The sequence below is a fragment of the Herpailurus yagouaroundi genome, unplaced genomic scaffold, assembly GCF_014898765.1.
Source record: "Herpailurus yagouaroundi ecotype Mexico unplaced genomic scaffold, PumYag 222, whole genome shotgun sequence".
Taxonomy (NCBI): Eukaryota; Metazoa; Chordata; class Mammalia; order Carnivora; family Felidae; genus Herpailurus; species Herpailurus yagouaroundi.
The window spans coordinates 760,073-787,527 of NW_024412453.1; the positions used below are offsets into that span (position 1 = coordinate 760,073).

The window sequence follows — 27,455 nt, forward strand, 5'->3', positions numbered from 1 at the left end:
GGCCGGGCAGGCCCGCGCAGACTCACACATCCACAAAAAGGCTCTTCTCAGTAACCTGTTCCTGTAACTCACCATTCTAGAAAATTGTACGTATCAGGGCACACTTCCTATATGTGTGTCTGGGAAACCTCTCGTTCATTTATTCAGTATATAATTAATGAGTATCTACTACGTGTCTAGACCTGGTGTCTGAACAGTGAACAGGACAGACATAGATGGTGCCTTCAAAGAGCTTACAGTTGGGGCGCCTAGGTGGCTCAGTCAATTAAGCGTCTGACTTCAGCTCCAATCAGGACCTCAAGGTTCCTGAGTTCGAGGCCCGCGAGGGGCTCTGTGCTGACAGCTCAGAGCCTGGGGCCTGCTTCAGATTCTGTGTCTCCCTCTCTCTCTGCCCTTCCCCCACTCACACTCTGTCTCTCTCTCTGTGCCTCAAAAATAAATAAACATTAAAATAAACAAACAAAAGTAGCTTACAGTTTAGGGAAAAGACACAGACATTAATAAACAAGATGTCTTGGGGCACCTGGGTGGCGCAGTCGGTTAAGCGTCCGACTTCAGCCAGGTCACGATCTCGTGGTCCGTGAGTTCGAGCCCCGCGTCGGGCTCTGGGCTGATGGCTCAGAGCCTGGAGCCTGTTTCCGATTCTGTGTCTCCCTCTCTCTCTGCCCCTCCCCCGTTCATGCTCTGTCTCTCTCTGTCCCAAAAATAAATAAACGTTGAAAAAAAAATTAAAAAAAAAAAAAATAAACAAGATGTCTTAAGTCAGGGTCCCTGAAAACAGACTCTGATGTGGAGACTGGTGGGCAGGGGGCTTACCGAGGGAGTTTCATTCGGAAGAGTCCCAGCAAGGAATGAGGGGAGAAAAGTGAAACAGAGGGAGGAGTTAAATGGCAAAGAAGACACAACAGAGACCTCACCCCCTCTCTCAGGAGCTCTGTGGTTGGGACTGCCCTTCAGACATGTCCCCAACTGAGGCAGGGGCTGGGCCCTTGTTCTCACTCCCCACCATAACCAGTCACCGGGCTGGCCCTGTAAGCGGGCATAACCTTGAACGATGCAACTCAAGTTCCTGGAGAAGGGCTGAGCTGTGAGCGGCCAGCAGCCAACACTCCCCACAGCTCGGGGCAGAAGTGCCTCAGTCTTAAAAGGGGACCTGGGTATCACACCATAGTGTGCACGACACAGGAATTTCTGCCAGGTATGACAATGTGTTGTAAGTTCCAAGCTCAGAGCAAAAGGGACCTAATGTGGACTAAGGGTCAGCAGGTGTCACTGTGCTCTTTTCTAAGTGGTATAAATAAAGAAGTTTGGTGGGGTGCGCCTGGATGGCTCAGTCGGTTGAGCATCTGACTCTTGATTTCAGCTCAGGTCATGATCCCAGGGTCATGGGATGGAGCCCCACATCAGGCTCTGTGCTGTGTGGAGCCTGCTTGAGATTCTCTCTTTATCCCCCTCCCCTCCACCCCCCCAAATAATAATAAGAAGGAGGAGGAGGAGGAAGCGAAGAAGGAAAGAAGGAAGGAAGGAAGGAAGGAAGGGAGGAAGGAAGGAAGGAAGGAAGGAAGGAAGGAAGGAAGGAAGGAAGTTTGCTATGCATTCACAAACTCCAAACTCACTAGCCACTCAGCCTGATACACCTCCCTTTCATCCTTGCCATGACTCTGGGAGGTACGTGCTCTCTCCACTGGGAAGATAAGGATGCTGAGACTCAGAGGGTTGACTCACTTGTCTGGAGTCCCAGAGCCAAGTCCCAGAACTTGTCTGGATCCCAGTAGCAGAGCTGGGATCCAAACACTTGGCTAGCTCTGTGAGAACAAGGCCAATGACCCTTTCTGCACACTTCTGGTCTCGTCTCTCCTGCACCTCGGGCCCCTCCTTCACCATGCTTCTTCCACTCACATTATAAACCTGCTCACGTCCCTCCCGTAAATGACCTTCTCTTAAGCTGACTCTTCCTTTCATAACCCACGTTCTCTTAAGAGCTGCCCACACTTTTCTTTCCACTTGCTCTCCTTAATGCCCAGCCCCTCCCCGCCCACACTTGCTCCCACCATGCCATTGAACCAGCACCATCCAAATCTCGATGTTCAATGACCACATCCGGTGACTTTGTTTCCACTCTCAGCCTGTTCCCTCTACCATTACCAGTTAGCAACATCTAACAGGCCGGCCACATCCACTTTCTTGAACGTTCTCCTATCTTGGTTCTTGTGACCCCCATCCCCACCCCCAGCTCTCTGGTTCACCTTCTTCCTCTAGAAGCACCACTTTTAAATTCTCCTTCACTGGCTCCTTTCCTTCCACAAACCCCTGACGTGGATCTGTTTCACAGGGTTCCAACCTACCACTGCTTCGCTACTGACCTGAGTCTCCAGATACATAAACACATCCACCTACTGGACATAGGCACCCATGCAACCCCGAAACATCTCAGACCCAGCCCATACAAAACCAGCATCATCACCTTTCCTTCCACGGGAGCCTGACTTCTAACCCTGATCACTTATCACGCTCGCTATTCACACATCTTCCCAAGCCACCAATCTCACTTAATCCCTGACCCTCCCCCCCCTCCTTGATTCTCCACCTCAACTCTTCTCGTCTGTTCATTTCTTCTGTCACTTCCTTAATTCAAGCATGTCCCACCTCAACCATCCTACCGAGATCCTTCTTTTTAACCATCACCTGTGGTGTCTAGATCAGATCATTACCACCTCCAATGGCTCACCGTCTACCAAATAATGTGCAAAATCCCTAGAATGTGTGAGCAAGGTCTTCTGCGACCTGGCATTGATCTGTCTTCACAGTCTCATCCTAGAGTCTCAACATACCAGAAACCTTCACTCGTGGGGTCACTTCAGCCTGAGAGCCCACCTATTCAACCCACTTTTCCACCTACTTAGGAACCTACTTAGAAACACTGACTGTGCCCCTGCCTGTGTCAGTTACATGGTAGGCACTAGCATATTGTGGTAGGAAAAATAAGGTGGGTTCCTGCCCTTCCTCCAGTGGAGGGGAACAAGTAAGAAGCAAATAAGCAAACATCATGACAGCTACATGTGATAAACAGAAAGAAAGTATTTAGACAGGGGAATGGGATAGAGAGGGCCTGGGAGGAACTTCTTTGGATAGGCTCAGGGATGGCCCTTCTGAGAAGGTGACATTTAAGTGGACAGCTAAGGGGTGCCGCGAGCCAGCCACATATAGAGACTGAGGAAGAACAATCCCAGGCTGAGATCTTGAAGAGCAGGTGAAAGGAGGAAGGAAATCATCTGGTGGGGCAGGGAGAAGGACATCATTGAAAGGGACAGAGAGGAGACGGGGTTGGAGAGAGAGGCTGAAAGAGAAACCCAGATCCTGCAGGCTTCTGGAGCAGTGGGGAGGGGCCCAGACTGCAGGCAGAAAGCTCTAAGAAGCAGCTCTGGGGCAGTGTGAGCAGGGGAGCGGCATGGCCCCATTCACATTTTAGCATGGATCTTTCTGGCGGGGTATGAAGAGTGCATTTCAGAGGGCAAAAGCCCATGAAAGCTGCTATTCATCTTTCAAAGGACAAAAGCCGACAAAGCACCTAGCTGAGCCCTAGCAGGGGGCTGGTGCTCCCCCCACCCCCACCCCTCAGAACTAACTCCTGGCTCTGTGAAGCCATTCCCACCCCATGGGTAGGGATTCCTGTCTCTCATCAGCAGGCACCCCACCCCCAGCACTTTCTTTCAAGCTGGGTTATCACTTCACACACACCCCCTTCTAGAGTGAGCTCTCTCTTTCTCTCCCTCTCTTAGTAGGCTGTGAAATACTCTGTGTGTAAAGGGTCACACTCCTTCATAAAGCCCTCACGGTGTCTGGCACACGGCCTCCCACACGGGAGAGACTCAAAGAACAGGGAGGAATGAATGAAGGGAGGAAGTCCAAAAGGGAATAGCTCTGTGTTCCCCGGGAACACTGTGCATTAAGAGCCTTGGTTTAGAATCAGTCACATACGTATTTTAATTCAAGCCCCGCCACCCACTAGCTGTGGGACTCTGGGCAAGTGAATCCACCTCTCTGAGCTACACTTTTCTCTTCCGTAAAATCAGAATAATAGCGGGTGTAGGATGGATATTTTTTCATACAGTTGTCTCAGGGACCTACAGAGACCAAAAAAAACCACCAGTGTCTCTTCCCCTTCCCAAAAGGATACCTGCTGGGGAAGGACAGGGTCGGCACAATGTAATACCTGTCAACAAGGTTCAGTCTTTGTTGTTTTCCACAAACATCTGTTGAGCGCTGACCATAGGCACCGTTACAACCATCACCCCATTTTATCTTCTACAAACATTTGGGGAAAGACACACCAAATGTGGTCCTGGGTGAGGGCTGACTCTGGCCCTTGCCAGTGTGCCCTGGGCCCAAGACCCACCAGTAGCCAGGCCGGGGAAATAGGCCTTTTGAGTTCACTTTCAGCCCCCAAGCCTGAGTCACCAACCCCCTTCCCTGGAGACCCAGTCTGTGGCACCCCTGCTAAGGCAGTCTGGGGCCAAAGACATTTCAAGCCCAGGTTCTGCCTACCCATCATGCCCGTCTAGAAGAACCTTTACCCACAAGCCCCCTGAGCTGTCCCTGAGTTAATGACAGGCAGAGACAGGGACGAGCCCAGGGGCTTCTTTGGATAAGAATGGGAGAGGACAGGGTCAGCACAGTCCAAAGCATGGACTTGCAACTACAGAACGCCAGGAAGGATAGATGAAGAGGCTGGGGCCAAGGGGGACCACATGGGGAGGAAGGAAGAAAGCTGTTCATCTGCTACAAGGGTGAAGAAAAGCACACTCATCCCTCAGTTGAAATCACTGTTTCAATTCCTAAACCGTCCATCTGGCACCGTGGCCAAGGGCCTGGGCTTTAGATTCAAACGGACCTCAGATCAAACCTCAGTTCTGCCACTTATAAGCCAGACCTTGGGCAACTCAGGTAAGCTCCCTGAGCCTCAGTTTCCCCATCTGTAAATGGAGATAAGACGCATTCATTCGGGTAAAGAGTTCAGCACTGTGCCTGGCACTCAGGAGGCCCTTGTTTTCGTGCACTTTGTATTTACAGAGAGGGAGAGACTTTAATGATTTTTGCCAAGGGAACCGTACTGCACACGCCCCTGCAACACAAGGAGAAATAAGCAGAAAGATGCCACGGAGCAGCCTTTGCACCTGTTGGCTCTTCGTGCACCTGCCCACGTGTCTTTCTCCACTAACGATTCCATAATCTCTTGCCCTTTGATTCCCTTTTCTTTCTTTAATTCTAAAGGCCTCTAGGATTGAGATTTCTTCAGCTACTGGTGAAGACGGTGGGTCAGATTAGAAAAAGAAGTAAAATCAAAAGATCATTGATCTTCAACTCAGGGGGCAGGCTCTCAGCTCTTTTTCCAAGCCCCTGTGCGGGCTCGTCCTCTAAGCCGAGGCAGACACCCAGCAAGGACCACGGAAGCTGGCGTGAGAGTCCCAATCCAGCCATCCACGGCCGCCTCCGTAGGGGGAGGAGGAACACACAATAGCAGTCAGTTACCCACCATTTCCCTCCTTCCCCGGCACTTCTCAGAGCCCAGCAGGCAGCTGATGATAACGCGGTGACATCTGACAGCTCATGGAAAGCTCGCTGTCTCTGGAGCTTCCAATCACCAGGTGTCTGAAGAGGCTGCAGGAACAGTCAGCTTCTGCCCTCATTAAGAGCCCTTTGGTGGGCAGAAGGGATGATTGTTCGAGCAACTGTCAGGTTCATCAGCCGACTGATGAGGAGGGGAGGGCGGCAGCCCCCAGAGCTCTGACCTCCTGACCCACGCCAATCCGGGCTCCTCATTTGCATCTCATTTGCATGGCATGCTTCAGAGGAGGGGGGCTGCTCCAACTACCATGCGGAGAACTCATTCCCTGTTTGCCGCAAAGCCAGTCCGCACAACGGTATCGGCCCTCCAGGAAAACAAGACCTCAATCAGACCACGGGGAGGAGGACAGATGTAGTCCGCACTATTCCGGGACGCATGACCAACTAAATAAAGCCACGGTTACCTCATGCGCGAGGCCAGACAGAGGGAAAATTCCGAATGTTTTCAAGACACTGTGTTAGAACGATTCAGGCTAATCGCATGCAAGTCTTGTACTATGAATGTCAAGCTGCACCAGCATCAAATAAATGAGCTGTCAGCAGCTTGGTCAGAGTTCCCAGAGAAAAGAACCTTTCCCTTCTCTCAGAACAGTTGCTATTTTGTTTGATTGATACACACACACTCCTCCTTGGCAACCGTTTTCCATGGTACCATTGGATACAAAAGCCACGGGGTCCCCCGATCTGGGGAGGATTATAGCATTGTCTCTCAGTGTGATGTGGGTGCCAAGATCTCTATGGGAAAGCAGGCTTGGGTTCAAATCCCAGCTCTGGCACTTACGAGCTGTGTGACCTTAGCCAAGTCACTTAACCTTGCTGGGCTTCAGTTTCCTCCTCTATAGAATGGGGACAACGTTAGTCTATCTTAAAGGGATTAAATGATGTCATGCCTGTAAAAGGACGTGGTACAACACCTGATACCTCTCACGAAATACAAAGTCAGGAGACGCTTCCTATAAGCATCTCCATTTCTCATGTATAGTTGAGAAAACAAGAAATGGAGTTGTAAATATGTACCTCAAAGGAGCTACGAGAACCCCTGGAGTCACAATAATGGATTTGCATTGAACTAAGCGTAAAAGGCAAAATCCTTACAGGGGACTGCAAAGCCTTCAGCAGCAGCCTCCTTCCTGCTCCCCTCTCTTTGCCTCACTCCACCTAGACACTGAGCCTCTTCGCTATTTCCTCAAGCATGCTGAGCCCACTCAGGCCACAGGGCCTTCCACTGGCTGTTCCTCCACCTGGGATGCTCTTCTGGAAGAGCATGGCTCTTTCCTTCAGCTCCTTCAAAAGTCTTCGCTTGGGGCGCCTGGCTGGCTCAGTGGGTTAAGGGTCCGACTTCAGCTCACAGTTCGTGAGTTCGAGCCCCGCATCGGGCTCTGTGCTGACAGCTCAGAGCCTGGAGCCTGCTTCGGATTCTGTGTCTCCACCCCGCTCTCTGCCCCTCCCCCCACTTGCACTCTGTCTCTCTCTCAAAAATAAACGTTAAGAAAATTTTATAAAAAAAATTTAAACACACAAGTCTTCACTCAAATGCCTCCCTCTCGGTGACTCCTTCCCTGCCACCATAACTAAACTTGCAAGCCCGATCCCTTCCCTCATACTTCCTGTCCTCCTTTTCTGCTTTATTTTTCTCTTTAGCATTTACCATCTGGCATATTGTATATTTTACTAATTTACCTACTTTATGGTCTCTCTCACACACTACCACAGAGATCTATCTATCTAAGTACAAACTGCAGACCAAATCCAGCCCCCTGCCTGTTCTTGTAAATAAAGTTTTATCGGAACACCTCCTCCCCCGTTTGTTTACATACCGTGGCTGCTTTCATATCATCGCAATGGCAGAGCTGAGTAGTTGTGATGGTGACCAGATGGCTCCAAAGTCTACCTGGTCCTTAATAGGACAAGCTGGTGGAGCCCGGCACAGCATATGCGCTCCCTGAGGGCAGGACTTTGTCTTGTTCTCTGACAAATCCCCGTGAGTAGGTCCAGTGCCTGACATCTACAAGATGCTCCATAATAATGCCTTCTTGCTGAATGAGTCAAAGTGGGGGTCAAAGTGGGGTACCAGAGGGATGGTGTCAGAGAGCTAAATCCTGCTCAGGAAGTCAGAGCCATGAAGCAGTGAAATGAAACCATGACAAGGTATGTCATTAAAATATAAAGTGCCAGGAGAAAGAATTAAAAATGGTGGTTCTCAGAACACCTGGGTGGCTCAGTCGGTTAAGCATCTAACTCTTGATTTCGGCTCAGGTCATGATCTCACAATTTGTGAGATTGAGCCTTGAGTCAGGCTCTGTGCTGACAGTGCAGAGCCTACTTGGCATCCTCTCTCTCTCCCTCTCTCTCTGCCCCTCCCCTGCTCATACTCTCTCTCTCTCTCAAAATAAGTAAATAAGCTTAAAAAATACTTTAAAAAATGGTGGTTCTCAAGTGTGGTCCCCTAGTATGATGATACATTGGCCACCCCTGGGAACTTGTTAGAAATTCAGAGTCTCAGGTGTACCACAGACCTACAGACTCAGAAACTCCAGGGGGCGGGGCAGTCTCCAGGTGATTCTGATAGAAGTTCAGGTTTGAGACGCATAGCTCTCCAGAGCGGAACCGGGGTTGGGGCAGGGGATGTTGCTTTTCATCATAAGCTGTTCAATGCACACTGGGTTTTTTAACTCTAGTCTAAAATGTATCGATCATAGCTTTTTATTTTCTGTATCTCTGATGCTTTGACATCTGGAGCTTTGCTGACCCTTCCCAGGGCTAGCCAGTTCCAGGAAGTAACAAGTGCACCTTTCAAAAGCCAACCAACCAATCCCCAACTCACACCCCAATCATCTCCTCTGTGAAGCCCTTACACTCCAGGCCACTGTTCCCCTGCACTGACCTCCCCCCGGGCCCAGGTACCAGAAAACCAGAGACAGTGCCTGCACCTCAGAGCCTGCTATTACTCAAAGGAGCCAGTCCTAAGCCTGCTTCCCCTGCCTCACCTGTTCCTTCCCACAGAAACCACAAGAAAGGCTCCTCCCCACAAGTCCCCCTCCAACCCCCTGCCTCCCGACTGAGCCGGTGCTCCCCTGCATGGCCCTGCGTGGGGTGGCGAGGCGTGGCCTCCTCTTCTTGGGAACCATGAATAACAAACTCCCCTTTCAATGACAATCACCTCCTCACTGCTGGCCTTACTATGCCTGAATAATAATAATATCGACATTAGACAGGTGGGGGAGGGGAAGAGGCACAGACCTAACACAAAGAACAGTGTCAAAGAGGTGACATCCAGAAGGCAATTGGCACAAGAGTGATGGGATACAAAAAGCTCTCGACACGGCCCCAGAGAAAAGGGCCACAGCCAAGAAGATGAAATACATCCGGCCCAACCCTGAGTCTGGAAAAAACCAAAAACCTGCATAAGAACATGGGGAACGTAGGCCAGCAGCACCTGGTGTGGTAGGCGGAGAGGTTTCACTGACTGTAAACCCATGATAAATCAATAGGGCGATGTGGCTGGCCTGAGCCCAAACCCCCACCCCCCACCCTGCAAACAAAAGAATAATGTCATCTCGGGATGCAGAAAGGGAATCATGTTGACTACAACACTGATTTTTCAAATGGCAGGTCAACGGTCAGTGAAATCAATTGAGAGAGTCTAGGCCATTTTTCTTAAAAGGTTTTCTTAAAGGAAGGAGAACAGAACAAACCACAATACAAGGCTGCGGAAGGAAAGATACCACATCAGAGTGCCGCACTGGCTTGAGGAGAGGGGAGTATTATTTCGTGACGGCTCGATTTCAGTTGTGAATGTGCGCGTGTGTCCGTGATCTGTCACACAGCATAGCGGGCTGCGGTCAGGAAAGACTGAAAGCCACCGACGTAGAACAAGGAAGGTGACAGCCCCTCTCTTTGCCGTAGCCCTGGAGGATTCTCCTTCACGCGGGGCCTCCTGCTGGATACGGGAGCTCTTTCACTTGGAGAGGGGTCTGGAAAGAGCTCTGGCTTCGTGCAGGTGAGGAGGTGCACACCTACACCCACTGGGGCTCCGGGCTGTGGGTTGGGTGTTAGCAAGTGACTGAAGGAGCTGGGGCAGCTTCACCTGGGAACTGAAAGACGCTAGGGCACCTAAGAATGTCTTCAGGTCAATGCCAGCCTCCTAGTGTACCTGTACTGGATGAGCCAAGGAGAAGCTTCCCCAAGTTCATTAATATCCGCTGTAGCAGCTCGCTGGGCCTGGCTTCTGGGATCGCCCACTAACTTCACCCCATCCACCTGTGCCGTGGTCCTTCCTCTGGGTCTCCTGACTCCCCCTCCCAGAGATCTTCCCCTCCCCAGCTTCTCCAAGATTGCGTAAGATCTAATTCCTCCGGTAAACCCCTTGTTCCATGGTTCTCAGAGTGGCTCTGATTTCCCTGAATACCGGAGCCTCGCAAGGCCCAGCACCCACAGCGCTAGATGAGCAGTGGGTTCTGCCATGGAGCCCTGCCCCTCCCCCCCTGCTCAAACCCCTTTGTATCCTGATGTTTCCCAGTGTAACCTGAACACCCCGTGAACACCTTTTTCTTTGTAAATGAGAATGCTTTCAAGACTCTGCTGTGAACTTTATTCTATCCCTCTCCCTCTCTGGATGCCCTCAATTCCTAACTAGCTTGAGCTGACCCAGAGCACTCAAGAACAGGCCCCGGAATCACACAGCCCGGGATCTGGCCTGCCACTTCATAACTGCGATTTTTAAGCCGGTTGCTTAACGTTTCCCACATGCAGCTCTTCTCCTGAAAAATGGGGAAACCTTCAAAGGTTCAAGGTGAACATGACTTGAGACGGTCTCCTTAAAACACCTGGCATATAGTAAATGCTCAGTAAATGCTGGTTGTGTATATAATTGGGACAGCGTGTCTTCAGGCGGCAGATTTACAAGTCATGTGCCCTGAACACCTCGCTGGCCAGATACCATCTCGCAGGCCATTTTAGGCAGAACCGAATGTCTCGTAAAAGACTCGGCCCAGGTCTCATAAGTTTTCCAGGACACACGGAGCCAGGGAGCGAGGTAACGAGAGAAATAGCAACAGCTGACATGCATTGGGGGTGCCTCTGACCAAAGCTCTCTCTGCCTGCCCGTCACAGGCAGGGTCTCCGAGAAGCTGGACTTCTGCCTCGGGAAACCCACGTCCTGACATGGCCACTTTGGAAGGAAATAAAAACGTCACTCAACAGGAAACTCCCAATTGGGCAAATCCAGCAAAAATCAGCCAGGAAACTCAGAAAGGGCAGGGAAAACCATGCCAATCCAAAGAACAGCAAATACATACAGCACCCCTGGGACGTAGCAGGTGGTGTTCTAAACACTTTACATACACTGCCGGTGGGCTTCTCTCAATGACCCTACGAGATGCGCATTTGGGCAGGTCTTGGCCAGTGAAGTCTGCCTTTCTGCAAAAAGACAGGCTGCCTTCAAGAGGGGGCATCATCCCAGGCTCACAATCCAGCAAACACTGGCTCTCGTACTCCCAAAGGAGATAAACTGATGAATGGGGGCATTGGGAAAACGGAATCCTATGAAGCAAAATCTCCATCACACAAGGGGGCCGGGTCCTGCGCCTGTTTCCTCTTCCGTAGAATGGAAAGAAGCACACTGACAGGGGAAGTCGTGAGCCAGATTCACTGAGGGAATGCCTGTAGAGCTCACCAGACAAGCACATGTCAAGTGTTTTAGAAAAGGAAGCAGCCTGGGTGGCTCAGTAGGTTGAGCGTCTGACTTCAGCTCAGGTCATGATCTCGCGGTTTGTGGGTTTGAGCTCCGTGTCGGGCTCTGTGCTGACAGCTCGGAGCCTGGAGCCTGCTTCAGATTCTGTGTCTCCCTCTCTCTCTGCCCCTCCCCCACTCATGCTCTGTCTCTGTCTTTCTCTATCAAAAATGAATGTTAAAAAAAAAAAAGAAAGAAAAGAAAAAAGAAAAGAAAAGCTGCTGTAGGGGGTGCCTGGGTAGCTCAGTCAGTTAAGCATCCGACTTTGGCTCAGGTCATGATCTTGTGGTTGTGAGTTCGGGCCCCGTGTCGGGCTCTGTACTGACAGCTCAGAGCCTGCAGCCTGCTTCGGATTCTGTGTCTGCCTCTTTCTCTGCCCCTCCTCTGCTCGTGCTCTGTCTCTGTCTCTCAAAAATGAATCAACATTAAAAACAAATTTTAGAAAAGGAAGCTGCTAATAGTCTCCACCATCACCATCTGCCAGCTCAGGACAGAGGCAGGACAGACAGGATCAAGTCCCGGTTGCACTCCTCCCCGGCCATTTGACTTGGGCAAGTTATTTGACCCCCCCCCCCCCCTTGGTGCCTCAGTTTCCTCATCTGTAAAATGGAGATGATATTAGCAACTATCTCATATGGTCATTGATGGGATTTCAGGAGGTGACTGGGAAGGGACTTATGCAGCCCAGGGCCCGGCACCTCTTACCCCAAGTGTTGTTACTGCTCTGTTTCTTGCTGGCAATAGCAGCAGGAAAGAACCCCAGTCAGTCGGAGAGGCAGCTCAAGATCTTGAACAGTATCCCCTCACCACCCACCCTTTTAGCCTTTTCTTCCCCGAGGCGGCCAACCCAGCACCGGGGTCATGTGCACATCCATTAGGTGTCAACCATCAGCCCTCCTCTCTTCCCTCACCCTCTATCCAGTACCCATGCTGCCTCCTCCAGGGAGCTCTCTGGGATGTCTTGGGCCCATACTGCTCCCTCCCTCACCAAAACTACAACTGCAAGAAAGGTGGGGACCCCATAGAGGCAACAGGCAAAAGATGAGGTCTCTCCTATGGGCTTGATGCTAATCTGTGCACTCAGGGAATTGCCAACGTTAAACCACCTCCTGCCACTCTCCCCTTGGCGTGCTGGCTGTGTCTCTGTTCTAATACCCTCACAGCCTCAAACTGTATCTTTCCAACAGATGCCCTGATATGCTGGAATCCAACAGACGGCTCCTGGTGCAAACCCTGCCTCCCCCATGTGTCGACTGGGTGACCAGAGGCAAGTGCTCAGATTCTTTAAGGAATGAGGAAAATAAAATGACTAAGGATGGCAGTGAGGACTGAACACAGTGACCTTGGCTCCACAAGTACTCCCAGGATCTAAGTCCCCTGCAGCCTCCTCCCCCCCCCACCCCCATCACTAGGCTCCAGCCACCCCACTTCCTGTCAGTTCCGAACATAATGCCTAAGCCCACCTCTCTCCTCCCTAGGGCCTTTGGCTGTGTTGTCCCTCTGCCTGGCATGTCCCTCCCCTGGATTTCAGGAGCTGGCTCCCTCCTGCTCATCACGCAGGTCTCAACCAAAACCTATCATCCCTGCCCACACCCAAAGGCCACCCTCAATCACAACACTCTGCTGTTTTTACTCTCTTTATGGCCTTTATTGTGGTCTGAAAGTATTTTGTCGACTTTACCGTCCTCTTTGACTATTAGAAAGAACTCAGGGGCCACAAGAGGAGGTGTCTTATTTGTAATAGTAAGCAGTGCCCACACACAGGAGGCACCCTGTTATTGAAGAAGTAGGGAAGCCAATATTCGAACCCAGGCCTGGCTCCACAAAGCCCTTCCTCCAAAGCCAGACTATATTGGCCTGCAATTAGTACAGGCTCGCAGCAAGTCAGTGAGAAAAGCAGGCTGGAGGCTGGTAACTGGAGAGCTAGGTAAGCCCTCTCCCTCTGGATGCTGGGAGTCAAAGGCAAACCAGGGAGGAAAGGTTCTGGGTCATTTTACACAAGCGACTCATGCCAGGCGCTCGTGCTTCATGAGGTCTACCCCAGGGCAAGCAGGTAGGTCCAGGACACCGAAGCTTTGTGACCTCTGAAATACCACAGCCAAGGTGAGGCTGGATGTCACAAAACCATCCCAGGCACGTCCGTCCGCCTGTGGCCGCCTGTGTGGGAGCAGAGCACGGGTAATGCCTGCCACCTAGTGGACACGGCACACCGTCCTGTTTCATTTCGATTGAGCAAGGGTGATGGAATTTTTAAAGTGCATACAGATGACCTGGGATTTTGTGGAAATGCAGACTCTGATTCCACAGGCCTGGATGGAACACGAGGCTCTGCATTTTGAACCAGCTCTCCAGCTGGTGCCGATGCCGCTGGTCCACAGGCCCCACTTAGCGCAGCCGGTGCCTTGCGATTCCTGAAGTGTGAACGCCCCCAAATGAAACTCTGAGGCTTGGGGCAGCCACGCTACGGGGAACAGAATCGGAAGGCACCAGAGTATTACAAGCTTTTTGAGTCAAGGAAGTTAGACCTGGGGGCGGGGTGGAGGGGGCGGGCGGGTTGTGTGTCTCAGGGATCTCGCCAGGGAGGTGCTGCTAAAAGGGCTGCAAACAGGCATCAAATGGCAAACACCAGGAGGGTCAGAACTCAGGCCCAGCTCACAGGATGAATGTCACACAGAGGCGCACGCTAGTGACAACGAAAACCTGCAAACACCCAGGCAGGGCCTGGGCCCAGCTCTACCCCAGCTCAGACTCACCCAGCAGTCCTCCCAGAAGCCACAAACACCCTGTCGCTGGCATCAGCCGCTTTATTTTCGCTGCTACTGCGGGTGGAGAATTTCATTTGAATTCATTTTTCCTATTCGGAGATTTTTATCTTACTTTTGAAAAATCACAACTTGTAAGTAATAGGTTTACTGCAACCAGAGAATCAGTTCCTAAGACATATAAAGAGCGCCCTCCGCAACCCCAGTCTCTCTCTGCTCCTGTTTCCCAATCCTTCTGCAATCCCGGTGTTTACACCCTGGTTTGTATCCCTCCACACCTTCCTTCCTATCCTTATAAAAATACACACACATCACTTCACACACAGGAAGTGTCTGTTGCGGCCGTTTATTTCTTCGAAATGAGATCATACAAAATATATTTTTATGCAACCTGATCTTCTCACTTAATATTACATCAAAGATGTTCCTCCAGGTCAAGGGTTGCCAAACTGTTTCTGGTAAGAGCCAGAAAGTAATAATTTTAGCTTCTGCAGATCATCCAGGCTCTACCACAGCCACTCAATGAACTCACGATTATGTCACCAAAGCGGCCATAGTCAGTATGTACATGAATGATGTGGCTATGTTCTAATAAAACTTTATTTGCAAAAACGTGCAGTGGCCATATGCACAGGCCATAGTTTGCCAACCCTGCTCCAGATCAACAGCTGTAGCTCTAACCTACTAGTGTTTTGTTTTTAATTATTTAGAATGTTTAACAAAAGTATAATACGAAGTGTAAAATACTATAGAAAAGTATACAAGTCATTAATTGTACAGTTTGTGAATACATGTGTGCTACCAGTTCCCATATCAAAAAAAACCAGAATATAACCAGGTCCACAGAAGCTCCATGCACCCATTTTAATTCACTATTTTCTCTTTATTTTATTTTAGAGAAAGAAAGAGAGCACACAGGGGAGAGGGCAGAGGGAGAGAGATGAGAGAATCTTAAGTGGGCTCCACGCTCAGCACAGAGCCCGATGTGGGGCTCAGTCCCATGACTCTGAGATCATGACCTGAGCCAAAATCAAAAGTCAGACGCTCAACTGACTGAGACACCCAGGCGCCCCTTAATTCGCTACTTACAACAACTGCATAATATCCCATAAAATGGAGACGCCCTAACTAGGCTGATTCCAATTCTTTGCCGCCACAAAGTATCAATTAAACATGCTTGTTCTGGACTTTGTTTCCTTGCATGCTAGTGTTTTATTTCAGGAAGACAGACTCCCAAATGGGAAATCTGAAAAACAAAGTGTGCATATATATATGCATGTTTTAACAAATGTTACCAAACCACTTTCTGAAAGGCAGTAACAAGTCACAGCCCTGCAGGTCCTGGCCTTGCCCCCTTCTACACAATTCAGCAGGCATTCGGGATCCGTAATTGTACACCCAGCATATCCTGAGGCTTGGGGACCTCAGATAGTGATCTGGGCTTGATAATGCTTTTTTTTTTTTAAGTTTATTTTTTGAGAGAGAAAGCGCCAGTGGGGGAGGGGCAGAGAGAGAGAGAAAGAGAGAGACACGGGGCTCGAACTCACAAACTGTAAGATTATGACCTGAGCCAAAATCAAGAGTTGGACACTTGACCAACTGAGTCACTCAGGCGCCCCTGGGCTTGATAATTCTGATGAGAGTAAACATTAGGAAGAGGGGAAAGAACACTGAGTAGAATGAGTTTGGCTCCCTCCATCTCCGAACAACTCTGTCTTTTTGAGTACCTCACAGCCCATAATAAGGCTTCAAAGGAAGGGTGGGCAAGGATCCCCTGGCCTCACAGGTGTGCAAACAACTATCCAGGATGCACTGAGAAAAACGGCTAAAGCTGCATAGACAGAGACATGATTTAACTCAATTTCTTCATTAAAAAAACAATGAAGAGCAGTGGGTGTCTTGCCAGCTTTGTTTCAAGGCAATTTGCTCTCCAGTGAGCACACTGGAAGTATTTTCAACAAACCTATTCTACTGCATTACTTTCTCAAAACAAAAAATCCAACAACTAAGGAGTGTGATGTAGTCTAAGGGCTCGTGGTGCCATGGCGGCCCCATTACCACAGCTCCCACATGTGTGTGGGGTGTGTGGGGCACTCATGTCTGCACACACTGGGCACTTTCCTGAGGACAGATGGTGTTCGCAGCTTTTACCAGACCCTCAATGGCAGCTGTGACATTAAAAAAAAAAAAAAAAAAAAAAAGGCTTAACTTGATGGGGGTTGAGGTGACACAGCAGTACGTATTTGTCAAAACTCAGCCATTGTACAGTGAAGATGTGTGCACGTCACTGTTTGCAAATTTACCTCAAATGTAAAGAAACACCACAACCATAAATAAGTGTCGTCTTCTAGCTGGTGGTTTGCATGCTTCAGTGTTTAGGAGAAAAACTAAATTGCTGTCTTCGATCTGCTTTGAAATGTGTCAAAAATAAGACTGGTCGATGCAAGGAGAGGGTAAGGGGGATAGACAGTGATTAAGCAAGTGTAGTAAATGTTAATGGCAGGTTCTAGGTGGGTGAACAAATGGTTTGCCCTGTAAAGTTCTTTCAGCTTTGGGGTGCCTGGGTGGCTCAGTCCAGTTGAACTTACAACGTCAGCTCAGATCACGATCTCACAGTTCATGAGTTCAAGCCCAGCATCGGGTCAATGCTGTCAGCACAGAGCCCGCTTCGGATCCTCTGTCGCCCTTTCTCTGCCCCTCCCCTGCTCATGCTCGCTCTCTCTCTCTCTCTCAAAAATGAATAATCATTTTTTTTAAAAAAAGGAGGGGGTTGCCTGGGTGGCTCAGTCGGGTGAGCGTCCAACTTCGGCTCAGGCTATGATCTCACAGCTCGTGGGTTCCAGCGCCACATCGGGCTCTGCGCTGACAGCTCAGAGCCTGGAGCCTGCTTCTGATTCTGTATCTCTCTCTGCCCCTCCCCTGCTCATATTTTCTCCCTCTCTCTGATACACATAAACATTGAAAAAAATTTAATTCATTCAGCTTTGCTGTATGTTGGACATTTCTCTTAATACAACATTGGGGAAAAATACTAAGCAGTAACATATAAGGGAGGGGGAAATCCACAGGAACTGGATCCTACCCCTGTTCCATAACGAATGGCTTTGAGAAGTTACTTCCTTTCTCTGGGCCTCAGTGACCCACCTGTTTAACAGAGGTAAGGGAGAGGGGGCTGAGCTGTACTCTGTGTCCGTTATGGGCAATGATGATGCTGTGGTTTCATCTCATTCTGTATAACTTGGGCATCTTTATAATATAAAGATCCTTTGTGGGGAGGAATGGTTTGAAGGCAGAGACTGCCCCCTAGTGGGTCCTAGTGGCCTAATTTATGATCATTTTACATACCTGCAATTGATGCACGGCTGGAAAATATTTTGAGATATTATTCTATCTGTACTCTCTTACTTCACATTTTCCTGTTCTTCCCCCTCTTCTCTTTCCCTTTAAAGCAGAAAGTCAGCTCAGTAGAAGTGCGTGGTGATGCCAAAAGCAGAAACAGCCTTCAGGTCATTCTTGCTCTGTGTCCCAAACTTCCAAACCTCAGAGATTTTAAAGAGGAAATCACATTAATGTAGGGGATTTGTGGGCACTGAGTGTCTTGAAAAAAAGTTTTCAAGGGGAGTGGATTTTCATGACAAGAATGAGATTCCTTATGGCTAACAGAAGGAAGAAAGGTAAGAAAAGATCCCAACGGTCCCAAGGGCATTGGCAAGGCCAATGTTCATCCAGGCAAAGAGACCTGTCTTATCCCCTGCTGTAACTCAAGGGTCTAGAATACGCTGGGTGAAAAGTAGAAACTCAACTGATATTGTTGAATGAATAAGTGAATGACTGGGAGAGTAAGTGAATGGATTCTAGAGGAGTTTATAGCCAGAATGTAGGGAAAGAAAGCCACGCTCAAGAGCTAATAGTCTCCTACACCCCCTGCCATTCTGGTGTCCCCACTCGTGTGCACCATGTACGGTATTCCTTCTCCCTGGGACATGGTATCCTGGTGACAATGTGGCTGTGGAGCCAGACTGCCTGGGCTCAAACGTGAGACCCACCACTTGCTGTGCGGCTCCTGGAAAGTTATTCAACTGGCTCTGTGCCTCAGTTTCCTCACATGTGACAGGGGGATGATAATAACACCCATGACAGAGGATGGCTGTGAAGATCAATGAAACAATCTATGTACAGCATGCAAGAAGCACTTAATAAACACAGCTAGTTTTTTGTTTTTTTTTCCTCAAGTACCTTGGCACAAAGCTCACTCCATCCAGATAATTCCTATACATCTAACAGACTCAAGTCAGCCACGGTTCCCTTTGGGAGGCTTCAGGTGCCCCTCTGTATGCCCCCAAGGTACCAACACAGTATGTCACCTCACGACACAATCATCTCTTCCCCCCCTAGGCTGTGAGCTCCCTGAAGACAAAGACTAGATGTCACTGGTCATCAGATCCAAGCTGGTACTCAGGCCCTTCCTGAATGAATGAATACCCATGCTTAGGGAGCTCACCTTACTTTTCTGCCCATAAGATGCCACTTTTCTCATACTGCAAACACTGAATCACTCCAAACTACTCCCACACCTCCCACCTCACCCCTCAGGGTACAGCACATACCCAAGTCTGCCCTCTGCTCTTCTGGCCATGTCCTGCCATATTGGCTTTATCTTTAGAAAGATACCCAAGTGGAATATGAAGGCGAAGGCACCCTCATAGGTTTTCTTATACTCTTTCCCCATTGTTAGAGTCCCCATGATGGCCAAAACCTTCTCTACCCTGAAACAGTCTTTAAATAACAAGAGAGTCTTCTGTGAGCCTTCAACATCGATTTCCTTTCTCCTAAGAGTGCTTTTGAAATCTCTTTTGGGATAAGGTGTATGGGTAGATGTGATCCTCAACTTTTCCCAACAGCCTGTCAAGGACTTATGTCTCTTTGGTGCTCTTCTTTTGATGTGTGAATATCAGATCTTGGAAAGGATTAAAATACCATAATATTGGGAGTACCTAACTCTTTCTGGGAGATGCTTCAGTCTAAGAAGGTTCTGTACAGCACAATACAATGGGGAGGACTTTGAACAGCGGTCTTGAAGAGAAACATCAAAATAATTGCTCCTTCTGCTTTTCTTTACAAACAGTCCCAATTTTTGTGAGATAGAGTTATGGATACAAATACGGACATGGTTAAGGATTTGCAGATGGCCATAAGGTAGATGAGAATGTAAATAATGGGATGCCAGTTGTTACGTTAATAGAGAGAGACTGAATTGAAAGGGGTTGATATGTATAAGAACCTGGGCTTTGTAAACTCAAGGAGCATCGCACAACTTTGATCTGGGCTTTCCTACATTGCATTGCCTGCTCCCGTGATAACGCTCAGCCTCATGATGTCTATATGGTTTTCTATTATTCTACAAGTCCCACTGCTCTGGATTTTTTCTGCATTGTCCAGGGAATGACAGTGGTCATGGCTCCAAAGAGTAGGTCCCAGTCTCAGTAATACTTGCTGTTTACCTTGGACGTGGTCCTTAAGAGTTTCTGTGTGGTCTCCCTTCCTAGGAGAGTGGTGTATCATTCATACATACATCCGTGGATGCCACAAATAGTTAGTGATGTCCATCAATCAAGGTGCTGGGGAGAGTGTGAGCCAAAGCAGACACTGTCCTGCTCTCATGGAGCTTAAAGCCCAGCGGGAGAGGTAGGAGTAATCATGCCAACACGAAACCGCACCTGACACAAACTCAAGTTCAGGGTACCATGAGTGTCCAGTATAGTTGGAGGTCAGGGGAAGCTTCCCTGATGGTGAGGGTGAGCTAGGCCTGCAAGAAGGGGGAAGAGTTACTGCAGGAAGAAGACGAGAGGGCAAAGATGAGCATTCCAGACTGAGGGAACAGAAGGTGTAGAGGTCGTCCAATGGCGGTGGCGGGGGGTCGGGGGGGGGGCATCCTGGAGAGGATGAAGGGTTCGGAGAGAAGCAGAAGAGACAGAGAAGAGAGAATGAGGCCGCCACATGAGACTTCTCTGTCCTAACGCAATGAGAAGCCACGAATCAGTTTTTAAAAGAAAGAACTGATCAGATTTCCATTCTGATCTTGACCTGCAAGATCCCTGACAGCAGACCTCAAGCCTGGATTTCAGGAGCCACGGGAGATGAGGAAACCTTCAGATCTTTCACAAGCACCTGGCCTCTGGACACGATGGGACTTCTGAAGAGCATGTGACATTCAGAGAACATGGCAAAGTGTCCTGGGCTGGTGAGTAAAAGGTCCTGACACTGAATGCGCCTCTACAGTCTGCAGGTGAGATGATTTGGCCCTAGCTCTGCTGGGAAGGGCTCTCTCTTCTCTGATCTACCTGGCTGAGGTCAGGCAGGAGGGCCTGGAGACCCAAGCACAAAACCAGAAGGATGCTTGAGAGAAAGGAGGGACATCTGGGCATCCAGGACCCTCCACACTGGGTCAATGCACCCATCTCCCAGCTGCTGTGAGTGTTGGCCATTAAAGGCTCACCGGTGCCCCTGTGTCCAGATAATCACCCTCAGCCACACAGAAGCCACCTAGCTTGGGAGGACACCACCCTCCCACCTCTGACCCCAGCAGCCTGCAGCAAAGACTGACCATCCAGTAAGCTCAGGCTGCCAAAACAGAACAGCACAGACTAGGTGACTTAAACAACAAACACTTAAGGGGCGCCTGGGTGGCTCAGTCGGTTAGGCATCTGACTTCATCTCGGGTCATGATCTCACAGTTCATGGGTTCGAGCCCCACGTCGGGCTCTGTGCTGACAGCTCAGAGCCTGGAGCCTGCTTCCGATTCTGTGTCTCCCTCTCTCTCTTTCTCTGTCCCTCCCCCATTCACACTCTGTCTCTCTCAAAAAAATGAATAAACGTTTTAAAAAATTAAACAACAACAAACACTTATTCCTCAGAGTCCTGGAAGCAGGGAAGTCCAATATCAGGTGCACACCACTTCAGCTCCTGGTGAGAGCCCTCTTCCTGGCTTGTAGACAGCCGCCTTGTCGTTGTGCCCTCACGTGGTGGAGAGAGGGAAATCTATTTCTCTTCCTCTTCTTAAGCTGCTAGTCTCATCAGAGAGCCTCACCATTATGATTGCGGCAACTCCTAATTATCTCCTAAAGACCCCATCTCCAAACACTATTCCACTGGGTTAGAGCTTCAACATATGAAGGGCGGGGGAGGGCAATGCGGTCCACGGTGGACTGACCCTCATAGGCCACCTCCCTTGCCTCAGGGAGGGAGGATCAGGCTGACGCTAGTGTTCAATGGAGACCATTCTCTTCCTTAGCTTTTCCTGCTCTGTCCTCACTCTTCTCCTGTGAGCAGCCCCAATAAATCACTTGAACAAAAATCTCCATCTCGTCTCTATTTTCAGAGACTCTGAAAACTGACAGCTGATGAATCAATGCTGTCAGAACCCTGGGCATGCAGATATCCTGCCCCTGACTTTAAAGGAGCCAACTTCCCTCCTTTCCCCTTGTTATGGGTTGAATTATGTCCCCCCACCCAAGATCTATTCATGTCCCCGGCCCAGTACTTGTGAATGTGACCTTACTTGGAAATAAGGGCTTTGTGAATGTAATTAAGTTAAGATGAGGTCATGCTGGATTAGAGGAGCTATAATCCAATGACTAGTGTCCTTATAAGAAGGGGAACCTTGGACACAGAGACACCCAGGGAAGAACGCCATGTGATGATGAAGGCAGAGATCGGAATGATGTACCTACAAGCCAAGGAACATCGAAGACTGATAGCAACTACTAGGAGCTAAGAGTGAAGAATGGAACAGACTCTCCCTCAGAGTTCTCCAGAAGAAACCAAGTCTGCTGACACTTTGATCTCACACTCCTGGCCTTGGAACAGCTAGAGAATAAACTCCTGCTGTTGCAAGCCACCCAGTTTGTGGCACTTCAGGACAGCAGCTCAAGGAAATTATATACCCTTGGTTCATAGGCATATAGTGGGACTGCCAGGGAATCATCAGCTTGTGATCAAGATACACCCAAGCAGATCTGCAAATAAAGGGGAAGACTTTGACCTTGAATTTGAAGGGATGCTATATTGTACCACATCAGAAAAAGACTCTCCAAGAAATGCTCCTAAGAGGTAACCTAGCAAAACCACAAAGGAAATACATGTTGGGGGGGGGACGGGGAGAACCAAACTAAAAAGCAACCCAGTATATTGTACTAGAGAGTCCACCAGACCTAGATGATAAAGTGTCTTTCTAAGCCTATTTCCTGATGAGTAGAATGATACTACTACTCAGCTCATTAGAGTTACTAAAAAAATTTAAACAAGATAATGCCTGTAAGTGCTCTGCACAGTGACTGACACATTAGAAACAATTCCATAGTTAGCTATTGCTTTATTATTGCCGTCATCACTAATGGTGTATGTTCCTGGAAGCCTAACTTCTCCTCTAAATTATCTTCATTCATAAAATGAGCATAGTAGATATTTCACAACGGTGTTGTGGGGATTAAAGAGATAACGTGAAAGGCTTTTTTATTGAAATATAGATGGCATATAAATGCTATGTACGTTTGTATATAATGTGTTGATTTGACACATTTATATATTGTGATATGATTATTGCCAGAGCGTCAGCTAACACCTCTATCACATCACATAATTATCACTTCCTTTTTTTTTTTTTTTTTGTGGTGGGAACCATGGATGGACTTTGAGGGCATTATACTAAGTCAGGTCATGTGTACGATGGGTTCCATAAATGTTGGCTGTCCCCAATAACATAATCTGAGCCAGCGTAGTTCCTAGAGAATGACACTAGAGGGCAGGAGGGTCTCATTTTTGCCCAACCCCAGCGCCAGGAAGCTAGGAAAACCCTCTTCTCCAGAACCAGCATGCTTCTCCCCGGGGTTCCTCCAAACATCCCTATGGCAAGAAATCGGCCACTTGCCTTCCTTTTAAAGGAAAAAGCAACTCAATGGAATGCACGTTTCTAAAGAGCTCACTGGGTATCATGAACCTCAGTTTAAAACAGGGATGTAGTTTACAGGGATATTTTTACATGGTTTAAGCAAAGCTCCTCCCTGCACAGAGCGACTGAACCAATCTGGGGCCTCAGAAGCAGACCCAATTTTTGCAAAATCAGTCCCCTCTGTGATCAGTTTCCTAAGTTACCAACTCATAAAACCTTGTTTGTACGGATTAGTTATAAAGTCTATAATTTGTGTCACAAGGCTTTGAGAGAGAATTCCTCCAAAGTTTTAGTCCTGTTCTTGTGTGCGTTTTACTGTAGCTTTATGGCTCAGTATTTACCAGTTCCGCACAGCTGCATTTCCGTTTTGCTGGAGCTCCGCATGTCAGGGCCAATTATTTCTTGAATGTTCTATTCCAGGAGCAACAGATGCCCTGCTCCTGTCTTCCCCTAGTCCCCCCTGCACCTCCCCAACCGGCTGTATTCTCCCTCTTTCTTAGTATGGATATTTCGGAAGTGCAAAAAGTACAGGGAATAATAGAACGGGGACCAGCGCAGCCACCGTCAGGTTTAGGAAAGAAATATTTCAAATACGTGGAACGCCCCCAGCGATGCAGACTGCGTCCCTCCTCCTGCCCAAGTTGTCACAGTCTCAAATTGGGTGTTTGTCACCAAGACTATTTTCCCCACTGGGAAAGTCTGCGGAAGCACCAAGCATTCCTTCTTGGCTACCTTAAAGGAACAGAACTGGACACTCCACAGACAAGGAACGGGGGTGGGAAAGGGAGAGGGAGAGAAGGGGAGTGGGGACTTCCCCGAGCTCCAGCCAGCCCATCGGCTGAGAGTGGGAAGGGGGCGGGGTACACTTTCTAAGGATGCCTGCAGCGGGGAGGGACTGTGATGGGGGGAGGGGGGAGGGGGGAGGAGGGAGGCAGGGTCACGCAGTCCCCTTCCCGCCCCTGGCACTGCCCATCCCTCCACCAGCTTCCCCTCCCCCAAAACACAGACGGGACCCGCGGAGCTGGCGCCGGAGCGCCAGCGCCACCTACCGACGACGATGAGGACTTCCCTCTCGATGTGCGCCTGGATGTAGATGCGGCCTCGGCGCTCAGTGTGGTCTGTGCCGCACAGGCTGGGGACGTTCATCACGCAACGCTTGTGCACGTTCATCATGCAGGCTGCGAGGGCATAGAGGGGCACGGCTCAGGCTGGACCCCTCCCGTCCAGTCTCTTTAGAAGGGCTCCTCCAACCCCTTCCACCCCCCGGCCCTGCCGGACAGAGGAGGTGGGACTTGTCTGTCCTCTCTGAGCCTGAGCCCACACCCTGCATGCCTCCAACGGCTCTGAAGCCAGCATCACTAACTTCAATACCGCTACATTTGGAGGTGAGAGGCTCATTACTGAGCAACAGACAACTGGTACACCAGCCCACCCATGACTTGGGAGGCTCCAAACCACGAGGAGGCAGCCCAGCCACCAGAGGCCGCCACTGAGCAAATGTACTTACTGTCACATTTCATCCCCTGGTGGATGAGTCCATACAGCAGTGACCCGCAGTGGTCACAAAACGTGGGGCTGGAGTATGTGTGGATCTTAAACTTGTGTTTGCTCCGGGGGTCCTAAGGCCAAGAGAAACAAACAAGAGAGACCAGTGTCAGCGTGGCATGCCAAGGACTCACACAGCATCGAGTATCAGAGGAGAACTCGCCGAGAACTGCACCTGGCCCCCAGCGTTCCTCACACCTGTTAGGACCATCACCAGAGTTCTGCTCAGACGTGCATTTAATAAACAGCTGTTGAACGAGTGGACGACTAGAACAGCAGGTGGTCCCACAGCAGCCCCAGTACATTTGCTGGGCTTCAAGTCCTCCAATCGAGAGCCTCACCCACTGACTCCTGCCTGAAGCAAGGCCTGCAGGGACAGCAGACAGTTAACAGTTAACCGGGTCCCCTTGATTCTGTTTCTTCCCCCTTTATCCTCTGCGCAAGCTTTGGGAACTTTTAGAGTGATCTAAAACCCAAGTCTGAGCATAAAACCCCCCTGCTTAAAGGCCATTTGTCAATACGTCATCACCTACAGAACAGAGTTCAACGTCCAGTGAAGAGTCTGCAGGTTGTGGCAGAGACTGCTAGTTTTTCCAATAGCCATTCTTTAATAACAGAACCCTTGAGCTTGAGCAGACAGTGTGGCCACCCAATTAGAGACCGCATTTCCCAGACTCCCTGGAAGCTTTGGTATGGCTGTGTGATGAAGTTCTGGCCAGTGGGACAGGTGTGCCTTTAAAAGAATGTGTACACGCCTCTCTGGCCCCTTTCCTCCTTTCCTCTGAAGGAGGAACTGGAATCAAATACCTCAGACCCGAACCTGGAGCCATGTGTTGAAAGAATAAAGCTACACTACTGGCCTTGGACTTCATCCCATTGGGCAGACACCTCAGAGAAAACCTACCTTCTGTCTTAAGTCACTGTATTTGGGGGATATTTGTTACAGCAGCTTATTCGGTTCCCTAACAAGCATGCCCTTCACAACCTGGCAGTGTGGTACGGTGGTTAAAGGTACAGATTTTGGAGCATAAACTAGCTGGGTTCTTCTCAGCAGTATGACTTTGGGCAAGTGACTTAACTTCTTTGTGTTTCCGTTTCCTTGTCTATAAAGTGGAGGTAACGATAATGCTATAAGCTTGTTAGACCACTGGGAAGAATAAAGGCATTCATCTGTGTACAGATCTTCGAACCAGCTGGCATGCTGTAAGGAGTACACACTCTTGTATTATTATCCCTACATCTCCCTTATGATCCCACCTCTGTCCCCAAATACACACTCTGCTCTCGGTTACACAGGACTCGTTCATGTCCCTCTGGCTCACACGGTGTCTGTCTCCCTCGAGAGTGGCTCTTCCATCACTGCACTCGCTACAAAGCTCCTTCTTCTCTTCCCCCAAAGCCAGCAGGAAAGCTGCTTTCCCCGTGAAACAGTGTACCGCAGAAGCTGAGAACGCGGACCCTGGGTTCCCACCCAGGGCTCATCTGACACAGCAGCCTTTGGTATATGCCACCCATCTCTTCCCTCATTCCTTCTGCTCGCCACGAGTTTACGGGTGCAGGTGCCTTCTTAAAACTGATATTCTTGCGGGGCGCCTGGGTGGCTCAGTCAGTTAAGCGTCCGACTTCGGCTTAGGTCATGATCTCATGGTTCGTGGGTTCGAGCTCCATGTCAAGCCCTGTGCTGACAACTAGGAGACTGGACCCTGCTTCGGATTCTGCCTCCCTCTCTCTCTGCCCCTTGCCCACTCACCCTCTCTCTCGCTCTCAAAAATAAATAAACATTAAAAATTTTTAAAAACTGATATTCTTGCGACAGACAGAAAATAAACAGACACAATGAGTAGATGTTATTTTATGTGCTATTCAAGTGATGAGTGTTTTTCCTGAAAGATTCTTTAGATAAACTGTACTGAATTCTAGGGTATGTAAAAAAGGTGACTTTTTCCTGCATGAAAACAATACCTTAATAAGGCTGACTAAAAACATCTTCAGTCACTGAAGGCTTTGGGGGCATTCACCTTAGAGCTGAGAAATGCTTGCCTCAAACGCTCCAGGGAAACACCTGTTCATGACCAGGGTTGGCCTGTAGGGGGAGCTCAGGGCTTTCCCTCACTCCCCGCTCGCCTCGAAGCAGAACAGATCTGGTTGGTCAGATTCCAAGACGCTGATTGGCCCGGCCTCAGTGGGCGGAGCTTGCACACGTGTGGAAAGGTGCACCTGTCATCTTTCTCTTTCTGTTTCCTAGCTCTCTCAGCTCCCAAGAGACGGGTGGGTTCAGATCCCGTGGTCCAGCCCTGAGAGGGTTGGGAGTGAGGGGCTTGGGGCAAGTTCTCTCTCTCTTCTTGGCTCTTGTGCTCTCTTCGGGTTGCCTGTTATGTCGACCTTATAGAAGCCAAGAATTCCTTTTGATTACGGTTTCGATTTCCCGAGGCCTCCCTAGTATAGAGAAAAGGGGTCTCCGAGGGCCTCAAGAGGCCGACCTTGAGATTTGGGACAAAATCCCAAATAGTAATAAATGGCCTCCTTGCTGGGTTTCACTTTCCTCCATGGATACACCTCCTTAGAGTATCTTGGGGCGGGGAGAAGGCTTTGAGCATTTCTGACTAGGTATCACCAAGAACCTTCTCCGTCCCTTCATGTCTCTCCAACAACAAGAGATGCCAAGTGGCATCCCTTCCATGGGAAGGGAAATGAAACATTTACCGAGAGCTGCCCCTGTGCCAAGCGGATGCTGGATGTCTCACGTGCACTTTCTCCAGCCTTCAAGCTATTCCATTTGGAAGGTGCAATTCGTTTCCATCTTAGCGCCAGTAAAATGGGCCCAGACTAGAGAGTGAGATTTTCC

At 49.4% G+C, this 27,455-nt stretch overlaps 1 protein-coding gene across 2 annotated transcripts in view; it reads right to left on the reverse strand.

The window, feature by feature from the left end:
• The window catches only part of PRKCB (protein kinase C beta), a 328,287-nt gene that overhangs the window by 139,044 nt on the left and 161,788 nt on the right, over window positions 1–27,455 (reverse strand). For both annotated transcript variants that reach the window (XM_040458748.1, XM_040458747.1), the window contains exons 3-4: window positions 24,573–24,684; window positions 24,115–24,243 (exon numbers count right to left, since the gene is read on the reverse strand). In XM_040458748.1, the coding sequence (XP_040314682.1) occupies window positions 24,115–24,243; window positions 24,573–24,684 (241 nt within the window). The remainder of the gene's footprint in view (window positions 1–24,114; window positions 24,244–24,572; window positions 24,685–27,455) is intronic.